We start from the raw sequence: 12,990 nt of genomic DNA on the forward strand, positions 1-12,990 counted from the left end.
TATTCTACAGTACACATTAATAGCAGGATTTATAAAATCTAATATATTATGTGGTTAGACTTTACTTATCTTAGGAAAGAATTATGTAATTGATTATGAAAACTTACTTATTGCTCTAAGTTGAATGGCAGAAAGTTCTTCCTAATGAAGTTGTTTAACTGTAGTTATCATTTGGGCAAGTTATGAATTTAAGAAAACTATCATTTCATATTGGCCACCTTCCAAAGAAGCACAATGCATTTTATTGGACTATGTGTTGTCAGTATGGAAGTGGTTTATTTCTTGTATTTAAAAACACATTTGTGAATAAATAACTTGTGGAACTGCATTCCTACACACCAACTGGGTGTTCATTCCAGAGTCCCCACAGATACCAAAATCCAAGGATCAAATCCCTTATGTAAAATATAGTATATTTGCATCTCTGAAGTTGCTCATATAAAATGGAAGGGTACATTTGCATATCACTGCATATCCTTCTGTTTAACTCATCTCTAGATTCCTTCTAATACATTGCATATGGTATGTAATAATGGTTATACTGTTTAGGAAATAATGGCATGAAAAAATGCCTATATATGTTCAATACAAATACAACCATGATCTGCATAAGTGCATATATATATATATATATATATATATATATATATTTGATCCATGATTGGTTAAATCAAAGAATGTACACTGGGCAGACATAGAAAGCCAAGTAGGTATATTCAACCATAAAATAAATAAAATCTTGCCATTTATTTAAGACTACTCTTAAAATTTCTCTTCCGGCCCTCCCTGGTGGCGCAGCGGGTTAAAGCACAGCACTGAGAATCTAAAGCCGCTTCCGCATGAGTTCGATCCCAGCCTGCCCCGGAGGTGACCACATGGCGTGGCAGACCTCTCCTGACCCGCCCGCTGCTCCCCTCAGCAGTGTACTTCATTGATCTGCCTGTTCTGTTCCCTGCTCTGTCTCTGGTGAAGCCTCTCACCACCCCTGAGCCTCTGGCCTGTACCCCAGTTCTGTATGCACAAATAAATAAATCTTTAAAAAAAAAAAAAAATTTCTCTTCCTAAGTTTAAAAAAAAAAATTGTACCTATGTACACAAGAAATGTTGATGAGACTTACTGTAGTGATCATTTCACAAAAAAAGACAAATATTGCATCTTTTTGCTATACACCTGAAACTAATACAATGCTATGTGCCAATTATATCTCGCTTTTTAATTTGTACAATAAAAACATTATTTTAAAAGAAAATCATAGACAGCAATTTCTGCTTGATTTTTCTGTATAACAAGGGGCATACACATTTAGTTTTTCAAAGATTAAGGTGACTCAATTGGACAGAGATGACTGGAGCATTTGGCATAATTTTTCCTGTGTCCACAATTTCCTACCTAATCTGTTGTTAGCTACTGTTTAAATTAAAGATATTTTCAACCTTTTAGGATGAATTGAGTGAAGGTTGAGTTTGTTCATCACTCATTATGTGATGAAATTAGAATTTATTCTAAAATATCCATAAAAATAAAATAATATGGGTTCTTTTATGACACAGGTGATTGAAGTACAAAAGTAGAAAGAAAAGTTATAAAAGATATTCTCTTTCCTCTTTGATGAAGCATATTGCCCTGAAACATAGCAAAAAGCTTTTTGGTCACTTTATTCACTTGCCTGGGATGGTTATACCTCTGACAAGAATGTGTTACATGTGGCCCAGGTGAGGCCTTCAGTCCTTCCTCAGTAGACTTAGTTTCTACACTGACAGATTACACTTCATTCAAATAATCTTGCATTTGTTATAACAGCAAAGAGAAGCAAGTAAAAATTGCATTAAATAGATGGATCAATGGCTGTTGAGAAAAGAACTACCAGTGAACCTGATAATCATTAATGAGCATGATAAAGAAAGCGATCTTCAGCTGAAAAGAAAGAAGAAAGAACACAATTACTACCCTTGAGGAATTCCATAAGGTACACTCACACTTTCCAAAAAAACATTGAGAGGAGCTAGGAAGACTTTTGGAGGTTCTGTTAGATATGTAGTGTCCTGACAGACCCCATCTCTAGAAAAGTAGGGTTGATTTGCAGATTCACATACAAGAAATATTTGCCCTGTCCCTATCACATATTGGCCCTTTTAGATGCCCTTTTAGATAATTTGTTTTACTTTGGTCCTTTATATATCAAGCCTGACACTAAATCATAATCTCAAACAATACTAGGAGGAGGTCCTGAAGCAAAAAAATGAAATGGATTTGCTCTGCTCTCCCAGAACTTTTAAGAAAAATAATAGCAAGGAGTTGTGGTGCCTTTGGGATCAACTGTAGAGACCTAATGGTGGATGGGGAAGGAGAAAGTTGGTATCTGAATACTATTTAATCAAGTTTTATAGTAAAAAGCAGTGTTGTTTTTGTCTTGAAATTTTTCTTATATCCCAGTAAGGAGAAATGACCAACTAATTTTTTCTAATTTAGTAATTTCTAAAATTCTAATTTTTAATTTTTTAAAAAGATAATGCTTGTTGAAATATGGTTATGCTTACACACTATCACAACTATATTTTACTTCCTTCAGTAATAGCTCTAATGCAATCTAAATGCAATCCCTCCAAGAAAATCACGCAGAGTTCTGTTTTGTCCTTGTTAATATCCACAGGACAACTGAGCCAAATGGAAAAACTCTAGTCAGCTGTTTCATTTCATGGGAGAGTAGTTAGTTCATCAGCTCTCAGGAGGATTTCTATTTGACCTCTCCACACAAGACATTCAGCTTCCAACAAACTGGGCTTGCAAATATGTCCCAAGAGACTAATATCAAACATTCCACCGCAATTCTATGATGCTTGTTTTAGGTTATTTTTGATTAATGGGCTTGAAGCTATGGCTTTAGTTATTTTTAAAACTGTTTGTTGAGTTTTTAAAAAGTAGTATTGGAAGGGGAAAGAAAATAGCCTCCCTCTTCAAAATGAGAGCTACAGTTATAAAGCACATTTTTCTATCAAGTCAAGTCCACCTACAGCTGACTTACCCATGACTTCTCCATTCTTACTTAATCCTTGAACAGGATCAGAAGCAGCTGACAGTTCTCATTTCACACATAAGGAAAATCAGGGCCAGAAAGTTTAAATATTCTCCCTAACCGGGGCAAGTTATATACTAGTGCTAAAGCAACCAGTTTTAACAAGCTACAGGTTCTGATTCCTAACAACCCACAACTCTTCTAAATATGTTATATTTTGGGTTTCAAGCCAAAAAAAAAAAAAAAAGATAAGAAAATATACAGCTTGACTCAACTCTACCATCAGAATCAGGAAAAGAAATAAAAGAATACCTAAAAGTAAAACATTCTAATTTTTATATATTTTAAATATATATATTTTATATATTTTAAGTATCTTATATATTTAAAAATGGGCCGAAAGTTCTTTTCTACTATAGAATATACCCCATCTGGCCTACTTTACATAGACTTTATAGGATTTTTTTTTAAACTCTATTATATTTTGTCAAATTTATTCAAACAAGTTAAGTAACAGTATATCAAACCTAATAGGTCCCAGAAGACTAAGTTATTACAATTTTGGTAAAGACATACTTTGTCTGAAAACATCACATGTAAACTGACTCAAATTCTGGTACAATTTCCAACAGAATTGAAGTATCTGACCAAGCAGTTGGAAAATTGTTAATAGAGATTATTGGCGCTTAGTTTAGGGAAAAGCATTAATAATGTCAACAGATTTGCCCCCTACTTGTTGTTGATTTGGTATCTTCTTCAGCTGGTATTTAATGCCCTTTACATCTGCCTTCTTCAGCTGCCCTAACAGGGAAAATAAAAGAACTTTCCTTACTCTGTATAAACCCCAGGGGCTTTATCTTCTGTGCTCTAATCTTTATTCTATGTCCTTTGACTTACTTAGCACAGACACAATAGATATAATTTTTTTAAAAAAAATTATTTATTTGTGCATACAGAACTGGGGTACAGGCCAGAGGCTCAGGGCGGTGAGAGGCTTCACCAGAGACAGAGCAGGGAATAGAACAGGCAGATCGATGAAGAAGTACACTGCTGAGGGGAGCAGCGGGCGGGCCAGGAGAGGTCTGCCACGCCATGTGGTCACCTCCGGGGCAGGCGGGAATCGAACTCAAGCAGAAGTGGCTTAAGCTTCTTAGTACAGTGCTTTAACCCGCTGTGCCACCAGGGAGGGCCACAATAGATATAATTTAACATATCGTATGCAAGTTCTTAATCCTTTTATACTTGATCTTTTTCCTTTGCTTTGTTGACAGACTCCTTTTAGCATATGTATTTTCACTAGTATGTGTCATCCTTAGAGAAAGTAGGCTTTCCATTCATTCAGTTACTCGGTCATTTTTCTGAGCTGTTCCCTCCTGTGCTAGCACCTGAGATATACAGATGAAGCACCACTCTTTTTCTTGAAACACTAACAAATAAGAGACAGACATAAAGGATAAAACAGCTGTTATAAAACTAAGTGAAAGAAAAAAATGCATATGTATAAAGTGTGAGAGAAGGATTTTTTTTCACCTGAACCTGACCGCGAAAAGAATCAAGTGGACAAGGTAGGTAGGTGTCCAGGAGGAGGGTGCTGAAGGTAGAAGAAAAATCATGTATGACATCTCAATGGAAAAAAGGACATAGTGTACTGAAGAAATAGGAAGTCATTGGACTAAAGCATAGATAGTGTGTGTGCACATGCGCACACATTTATTTAAGGTTGAGAAAGGGCTAGAATGATAGTGGGAACATTAGAAAAGTTAGGAAAAGGTCTCTACACATAGTAATGGAGCTTAGACTTTATTTACAGTCAAAGTTCTAGAGGTTTTTCACAAGGAAGGGGAATGATATTGTGAGTCTGATAAAGATTTTTTTTAACATCATGGAGAATGCTCTGGAACTTCCCAGGGAAACTGACCTTATCATCAGAGAACAAAAGTTATGTAGTAGAAATGCTTGATTCTACCCGACAGAATAGAAATATTTACTATTATCATCAGTTTAGTATAAGTCACTGTGGTCCATCAGAGATAGAAGGAGGGCGTAATATAAGATTTCAGGGATGCTCTTGATGAGGATTCAGTAGAATGTGATACCAAAGAAAAACATCTCTCTCCTCACCTGAGTGAGAGGAAAATGAAACATCTGCCTTAACAAACCATGTGGATGTATAAACACACTGTACATAGTTCCTATAACTTTTCAGAGAACAACATACTTTGCTCAATGAAGCTTCTGAAATCCTCTTGACTGACTACCTCCCCTCTGTCGCGAAAGGAACAATTCAAGTTAAAAATTTAATGGGAAAATTACCACAGGTAAAGCTAGTTAAGTAGAGTTAAAATTAAGATTCTTCAAACTACTACATTATATTATCTTTTTAAAAAATAAAGATTCTTCATTTTTGTATGTAGCCAAGTCTGCTATGTCAGTCAGACAAGTTTCAAACTGGTATTTTCCAAGAGCATTTTAATATTCTTTACACCACTCAGATTCAAACTTTTCCCTAAAGGAAATCAGAAACAAATCTACTTTACAGAATCAATAAAAGACTTGAATGGGCAATTTAAATAGTCGTTCCATACTCCCAGATGAACATAGATATATTTGTACAGGCTGAGTGAATCTACTTCGAACAACCAGTTGAAAATTCAACTAGAATCCTAGCATACTTTGTAGAGCAGTGCACTTTTACGTAGGCACAAAGTCTTGATTATGGCAATTTTGCAATTATTTAGCAAAATTCACAGATCATGTTAGAGATTAGGAGTATTAGAGCTAGACATATCGTTAAATACCTTTTACTATGTATCCTCAATATATATATTGAATGTTTTTAAAAGGTGTAATAAAATCAATATAGTCACTTATAATTGTTATCTGTAACAAAGATATATGGTAATTCAATTCTCCATAAGTATCAAAATTCTTCAGAAATATATTAACATAGAAGTATTATTGGAAAACAGTAGACTCAAATTATATCCTGCTACATTTAACTCTACCACAAGAAGGAAAAGCTCTCTCAACCTTTGAAATTTTATAACCAATAGTTATAAAGTAGGAAAGTCATAAGACACACAGGTTTCCTTGATTCGCATGATGCTCATGCCTGAAACTCATGTATATTGGAAGCTGGTCTCTGTTGCTTGTGTGCAGGGCATATTGAGAGAGAAGAGAAGTTTGTCTCCCATTCCCCTCTCTTGCATCTAAAATGATCCACTCAGCAAACAGCCTTTTGATTCAATCCACCCTATTTGAACAGCAATCCCTATGACCACTATCAGAGCACAAATCCATATTGCTAAACTGGTCTGGATTATTCCACTGATATAAGGAAATAATAATAATAATAAAGATATATTTTATTCCCATATCAGAAAATAAAAGCTTATAATCTTTTATTTTACTTTTTAATCTCCTAGATTTTATTTGTAAAATGTCCTTACCATTTTTACCTAGGTTATAAAGTTTCTGAGGTTAGAATTGTAGTCTATTTTACTTGTATGCCCTTCACAACTTCTAGCCATGTTACTTCGTAAATCAAAAATATTTACTGAATGTAATGAGTAATGGTGTCTTTTGCAAGCAACAGAATGTTTCAGACCCCACACTGGCAGCAAGTCCCTGCCTCTCTCCTGCTTGACATTCTCTCAAGTATGCTACTTGTGATCTATTAATTCTGCTCAGCACATTAAAAATATACGTGGGTATATTGCTCCTGGCATTAATCTTGTAATCAATAACTCACCATAAAATGCAACTTGACACAAAATTATGCTTGGTTTTAAAAATAACATCTAAGAAAAAAACAGCATTCTCGGCTATGGAAACTCTTACTAATAAAGTTGTATTCTTTTAGGTAGAAATGTGAAATCTAAAAAAGAGAGCTTGGAAAATATGTCTGTTCATTTGTGACTTTGAGTTCCCGAGCTATTTGTTTATCTTTATAGGTTCTTTGAGATAGCAGTGTATCTCCAAATCAACCTTCTACAACTCTAGTGTATGATCATAAAAATTCTGTTTAAACTGTTGTAAAATTGCAGAGTGATTTTGAAAGAAGTTTGACAAGACTGGCTAATTGATATCGATACTAGCATTTCTTAATCCACACCAGAAAAGTTAAATGCCATCCAGCTGGGGGAAATTAAAATTAAGATTTATTATAACTCATAAATATAAACCAATCCTTCTCAGGATTTTAAACCTTTGAAAGCAAAAGTTTTCTTTTTTTTTTTTTTTTTTTTTTTGCCAAATTACACTTCAGATGGAGAGGCCCCTAACAATCACATAGGTCTTACCATCTCTCCACAGCTTTGCTTTGCTTTTATTGCGCTTTTCTTATTTTACTTTATGGATGGATGTTTTTCACAAATTGAAGGTTTGTGGGCACTCTACCTTCAGCTGGTATACTGGAGCCATTTTTCCAACAGCACGTCCTGTCTCTGTGTCACATTTTGGCAATTCTCTCAATATTTCAAACCTCTTCATTTGTATAGTGTTATGGTAGCCTGTGGTCGGCAATCTTTGATGTTATTCCAATTGTTTTGATGCTTATGAGCCAGACCTATGTAAGATGGTAAGCTTTATTAATAAATTCTGTGGATTCTGACTGTCCCACCAGCCAATCATTCCCCCATTCTTTTTCCCTCTGCTCAAGCCTCCCTGCTCCTTAACATACAATAGTGAAATACTAAAGCCACTTAATAACCAACAATGCCTCGTAAGTATTCAGATAAATTAGGAAGAGGTAGGTGTCTCTCACTTTAAATCAAATGTTAGAAATCATTGTGCTTAATGAGAAAGACATGTCAAAAGACAAGGTAGGCCCCAAAGCTAAATCTTTTGTGCCAAACAGCCAGATTTTGAATGCAAAAGAAATGATCAGTTTGTTCTCTTACCTCAAATTATAGTCACTATGATCAAAGTAAGAGTTAAATAAGACAATGCACACTTCTTGAGGGCAAGATCACATGTTACTATGATATTCAGAAATATTGACCTGCACTAAATGCCTACTCTGAATGTATATAATTCTATAAAATGCAAAATCACAAGGTTTTTATTAACAGACTATTCTCATCCTTCCCAACTCCCTTTTGCAAAAGATGGGATAAGAAGTAACTTTCTCCATTAAAAAAAAAAAATGAAAAAAAAGTCTTAAGAATTTTCTGTGGAGAAAAGCCTATTATTAGGATGAAAATGGAGAATGGCTATCTCTTCTTATACTTCTATTTAGACAAGATTTTATTTATATTGATTTATATTTGCATTTACAATATTTATTTAGATATTTGTATTTTAAATACTAGATGCTTGACCTGATCACCAAAAAGGTACAAATATTATAATGATGATGTGTTTAAAGTGTTATTTAAATAGCACTTAAACTGCTATTTCTTTGGTTGTTTCTTCACTTTATAACTAAAAGCCTTTGTAAGTAGCCTGGGAATTCCTGAATCCAGAGAGATCACACTTCATGATGCTACTATGTACATCTTAAACTACTTAAACATCAATAATGAAAATGGCATTTTTCATGTGAACTGATGAAAGTTAAGTGTATATAAACTCACTTGACTATTAAGAGATAATCACTTCATCAAAAAAAAACCATTTAAACACTGTAAATATGAATAAAACTTCCTTTAAAATCATTCAAGAAAATTAAATCTATTTCTTTCCTGTTGCTGAGCCCTCAATAACCCTCTTTGTATTTTTGTATTTGTTAGAAAGGAACATCACTGTGGAATTAATCAAAAAGGGAATTCAATGTTTCTTACAGTGGAATATACTGTTGAGATATTTCTAATCTGAATTTTACTCTTTCCTGGGAAAAATCCACATGTTCCCAATCCTAGGTCTTTTCTCTATCAATGAAGAACTGTGTAGCCAAACTCTACAGAATGTAGGACAACTTACATTCATCAAGACACTTGCTGGAAAACACCATTAAAATAAAGGAAGGCAAATGTATGGAAATAAAATACAAGTAAATAAAATATTGATACCAAAACTGTTGAACAAAACATCACAATAGTTCATCAAGTTTCTCATATTGCTATTTATTTTAAAGATTTATTTATTTATGCATACAGAATGGGATATAGACCAGGGGTGTGGGGGGTGAGAGGATTCACCAGAGACAGAGTAGGGAGCAGAACAGACAGAACAACAAAGTACACTGCTGAGGGGAGCAAGGGTGGGTCAGGAGAGGTCTGCCACACTATGTGGGTCACTTCCCTGGCAGGGGATGGAGCTAGTGTTGCAGTGGCTACGTAACTTCATAATGATGTGCTTAGCCCATTGTGCCACCAGGTTGCTATTTTTTAGCTCTGAGGTAGGGAATTAGAAAATATTCATAGTTCCTAATGTATTCTAGTAAATTCAGATAACAAATCTCATTTTCCAAGAAAGTCAGTGGCAATGCTTTTGGTTACAATGAAAAACTCACATTCAAAGTCAAATGAAAACCTTTTGAAATCCATTATTTTGTTCTTTAGTGATTTTCCTAAATTTCAAAATAATTGAAATACTTATTCTGGCTTTGGCTTTATACTTCATGTTGATTTTTGTATCGTAAGATGTGCTATTTTCTGTCTCAACATTTCCCACAATAAATGGATGAATTTTATAAGATGCTTTTCATTCTGTATACATTTGGTGTAGTACCAGAATCTGAAGAACCTATAACTATCTTCTACATTGATGGTTTTATCTACACATCTATTTCCATCTGAGTAATTGCTCAACTGTACTCACAAAGACCTAGCACATGGATCCTACCTGCTCAAGAGTTCTGTTTAGCCAACTTGGTATGGGACATTTATTTGTGAAGCGAGGAACCAAGCTGATAGCAAGTAAAGATGGAGATTTGGGAGTAGTTGGAAATATAAGTAAAAAGGCTATTTCAAGGAAGCGTTCATGGTACAAGAAAACCTTAGGGCAAAAGTGCAGAATCCCCATTAAGTACTCAATAAAGATTCAAGAAATAATAATAATAATAAAAAGGCAATACACTTCATTATTAATTTCTATTTCAGTTAAAATAAAAAAAAAATAGTATAGTTATTTCCAAGGAACTCTGCCTCCAGAACTCTACAGTGAGAGAGTAGGTGATGACAGTTAGTGAAAGCCCTATCAACAGTTCATATTTTTATCCTTGAGGTGAAACCTTCCTATTTCAACACATATCATATTCTCATTGAATTGCACATCATTAAGTGATGACTACAAGATGTTTTTCACAATCTGGCTGTTGGCTTTATGTATTTTGTTAGCAAAACACATAGGAACTGCCAAGATGGGAGAGTAACCTTCCCTAAATCACTCCATGTCACCATGATGACAATATATTTTTTGAAATTGGCTTTTTGCTTTAGAAAACATAAATTCATCAAGTGCTTTACACATATAGTATTAAGTCTTGATAATTTATCTTTCAAATTCTGTTTTTATATACATGAATTGTTATCTTATTCACAGGATTAAATAAAATGACAACTGCTCAATTCAACTGTCAATACTGTGCAACATCACTTCTTGGGAAAAAATATGTACTAAAGGATGACAATCCATACTGTGTTTCATGTTATGATCGCATTTTTTCTAACTACTGTGAGGAGTGCAAAGAGCCAATTGAATCAAATTCCAAGGTAAGTCTCAGTTTACAGAAATTGCTTGTGAATGGCAGAAAATGCCTTGGAATGCCACTTTTCCTTCAGTATTGTCTATTAACTTCTTTATGCCCTGCTTCTGGATATACACAGCTTCAAAGTCACTGCCAATCAAGTTCCAGTCATAGTTACCACTAGGAAGTATACCATTTACTTTAATCCTCATGATGATGTTAGAAGGTAGTTGAGAATGTTAAAGTTTAAAGTGGTAAAGTTATTTGGCCAAACTTACACACATAAAATGTTAAGGTATTTTGGAATGAGATAAGTAAATGAATAAATCCATAAATTGTAAATATAGAGAATCAAAATTTTACATCATCTGACTTCAAACTGTTTCACCTCTCCTAAACCCATGGTTCCCTTTGACCTCTCTCTCACACACAGGTCATTCCTACAACACCCATTATTCCATTTTAGTTCTTTAACTTATTCTTTTTATTTTTGCCTTTGCTTTAATTAGGCATGTTGAAATTTTGTGTAGTTAAATCTCTAATGGTATTAAGAAACTGCAATGTAAAAATAGAAGTCATTACATGAAAAACCTCTTTGTAGTTTATAAAAGAAAAGGAAATATGAGAAATAACTGAGATCGTGTACTCTCCTCTGCCTTTAGTAACCAACCAAGAAAGCTCTGGCTGCAGCTCTTAATGACCCCAGAGTGTCTCTTCACTGTGGGTAATAGTAGCAACAACTATCCTTTTAGCTACCAGCACAACCTACTCACACCAGAGTCCCAAGAGTGTTCAGTTTTGTTTTATAAAATGACCTGTTTTGTTACAAACACACTTAATTAACTTCTATTTACTGTCTCAAAGGATCTTTGTTACAAAGGCCGGCACTGGCATGAAGGATGCTTCAATTGTGCCAAATGCAATCACTCTTTGGTGGAAAAGCCTTTTGCTGCCAAGGATGAACGCCTGCTATGCTCCGAGTGTTTTTCTAATGAGTGCTCCTCCAAGTGCTTCCACTGCAAGAAGACCATCATGCCTGGTGAGATCATAGGCAGCGCCCATCTCTACTGAAGTGAAATCCTTTGAAGTAGGCCCGAGAACAGGAGCAGTATGAAGCTAACAAAACCTGCTTTTGTGAAAAGGATGTCTTCCTTGCTATCTCTTGATCAGATTTAGTGTACTTTGGAAATGTAAAGATTATTCATTCTGTCTTAAAGACATATTATGTGTATACACCTAATTCACAGAAACATTTGAACTAGAGTCTGAGTCATAATGATAAAATCTACAATAGTACTCAGTTACATTGCGTTTAACCCCTTGACCTAGACATATTGATGGCACCAAAAAACACAGACGATTGTGTGATAATGGCATCAACCATCATTTGTTTTTAATTTGATTCAAACTGGTTTGATAGTCCATTTTATTTACTCTAAAGGAAGAAAAGACTCCTTGTAAATCTCTAGACTTTCAGGCAAATACATTCCCTGTGTTTTGACCCTCTTCTCACTGGCATGGTTTTCCCTCATATTCTAATGGATTTAAAGAACTTTCTGAGAGAACATAATTGCCCAACATCCATCTCAGGATCTCATGCTACAGGCAATCCAGATATTTCTGTAATGACTATTGTGGCCCAATTTACCTTAACTCTGTGCAGAATCTCTATTCACTGTGCTGTCACATCTCCAAATTGTAGCTTATACAGCACAAGAACCTTCGTTGAAAGTGGCTTGCCTGCATCATGGTTGAATTCTAGTTACATTATTTTTTGGCAGATTTGTTAGTTTTAGAAACTAACAAAACACTTTTTCCTATACAGACATTTGACATATCACCTTAACTTAAAAAAAACTTCACTTAAAAGAAAAGTATGCTTGATTTGTACTAATACATTCTTACTTTGGGGTATAGGTTCTCGAAAAATGGAATTTAAGGGAAACTACTGGCATGAAACCTGCTTTGTGTGTGAGCACTGCCGACAGCCAATAGGAACTAAACCTTTGATTTCCAAAGAAACTGGCAATTATTGTGTACCATGCTTTGAGAAAGAGTTTGCTCACTACTGCAGCTTCTGTAAGAAGGTAATTATCTAGAGCAGATGAAGTTTGGAATCTTCCACTACCATTGCTTTTTAGTTGCTCTATGTATTTAAAATGAACTGATAATATTCATGTTCATTTTGAATTTCAACATGTCCAAAAACACTATCTTTTCACAGTGAGGAAAGCCGTCTATTTTTATCAACCATAAAATTCCCCCAGAACATGAATTTAATTTTCTGAGAGCTCAAGTGGATATTCCAGTTCCATTCAGTACTTACATAAGATTTTGTGTATTCTG

At 34.6% G+C, this 12,990-nt stretch overlaps 1 protein-coding gene across 1 annotated transcript in view; it reads left to right on the top strand.

Annotated features, from left to right (window-relative positions):
- Positions 1–12,990, top strand: part of FHL5 (four and a half LIM domains 5) — a 33,010-nt gene that overhangs the window by 11,935 nt on the left and 8,085 nt on the right. Inside the window, exons 2-4 of the mRNA XM_004673710.2 lie at positions 10,500–10,669; positions 11,509–11,683; positions 12,562–12,731. Of these exons, the coding sequence (XP_004673767.1) occupies positions 10,511–10,669; positions 11,509–11,683; positions 12,562–12,731 (504 nt within the window). The 5' untranslated portion in view covers positions 10,500–10,510. The remainder of the gene's footprint in view (positions 1–10,499; positions 10,670–11,508; positions 11,684–12,561; positions 12,732–12,990) is intronic.

This window comes from Condylura cristata, unplaced genomic scaffold (assembly GCF_000260355.1).
Source record: "Condylura cristata isolate star-nosed mole 26May11 unplaced genomic scaffold, ConCri1.0 scaffold00001, whole genome shotgun sequence".
In the NCBI taxonomy this organism is placed as follows: Eukaryota; Metazoa; Chordata; class Mammalia; order Eulipotyphla; family Talpidae; genus Condylura; species Condylura cristata.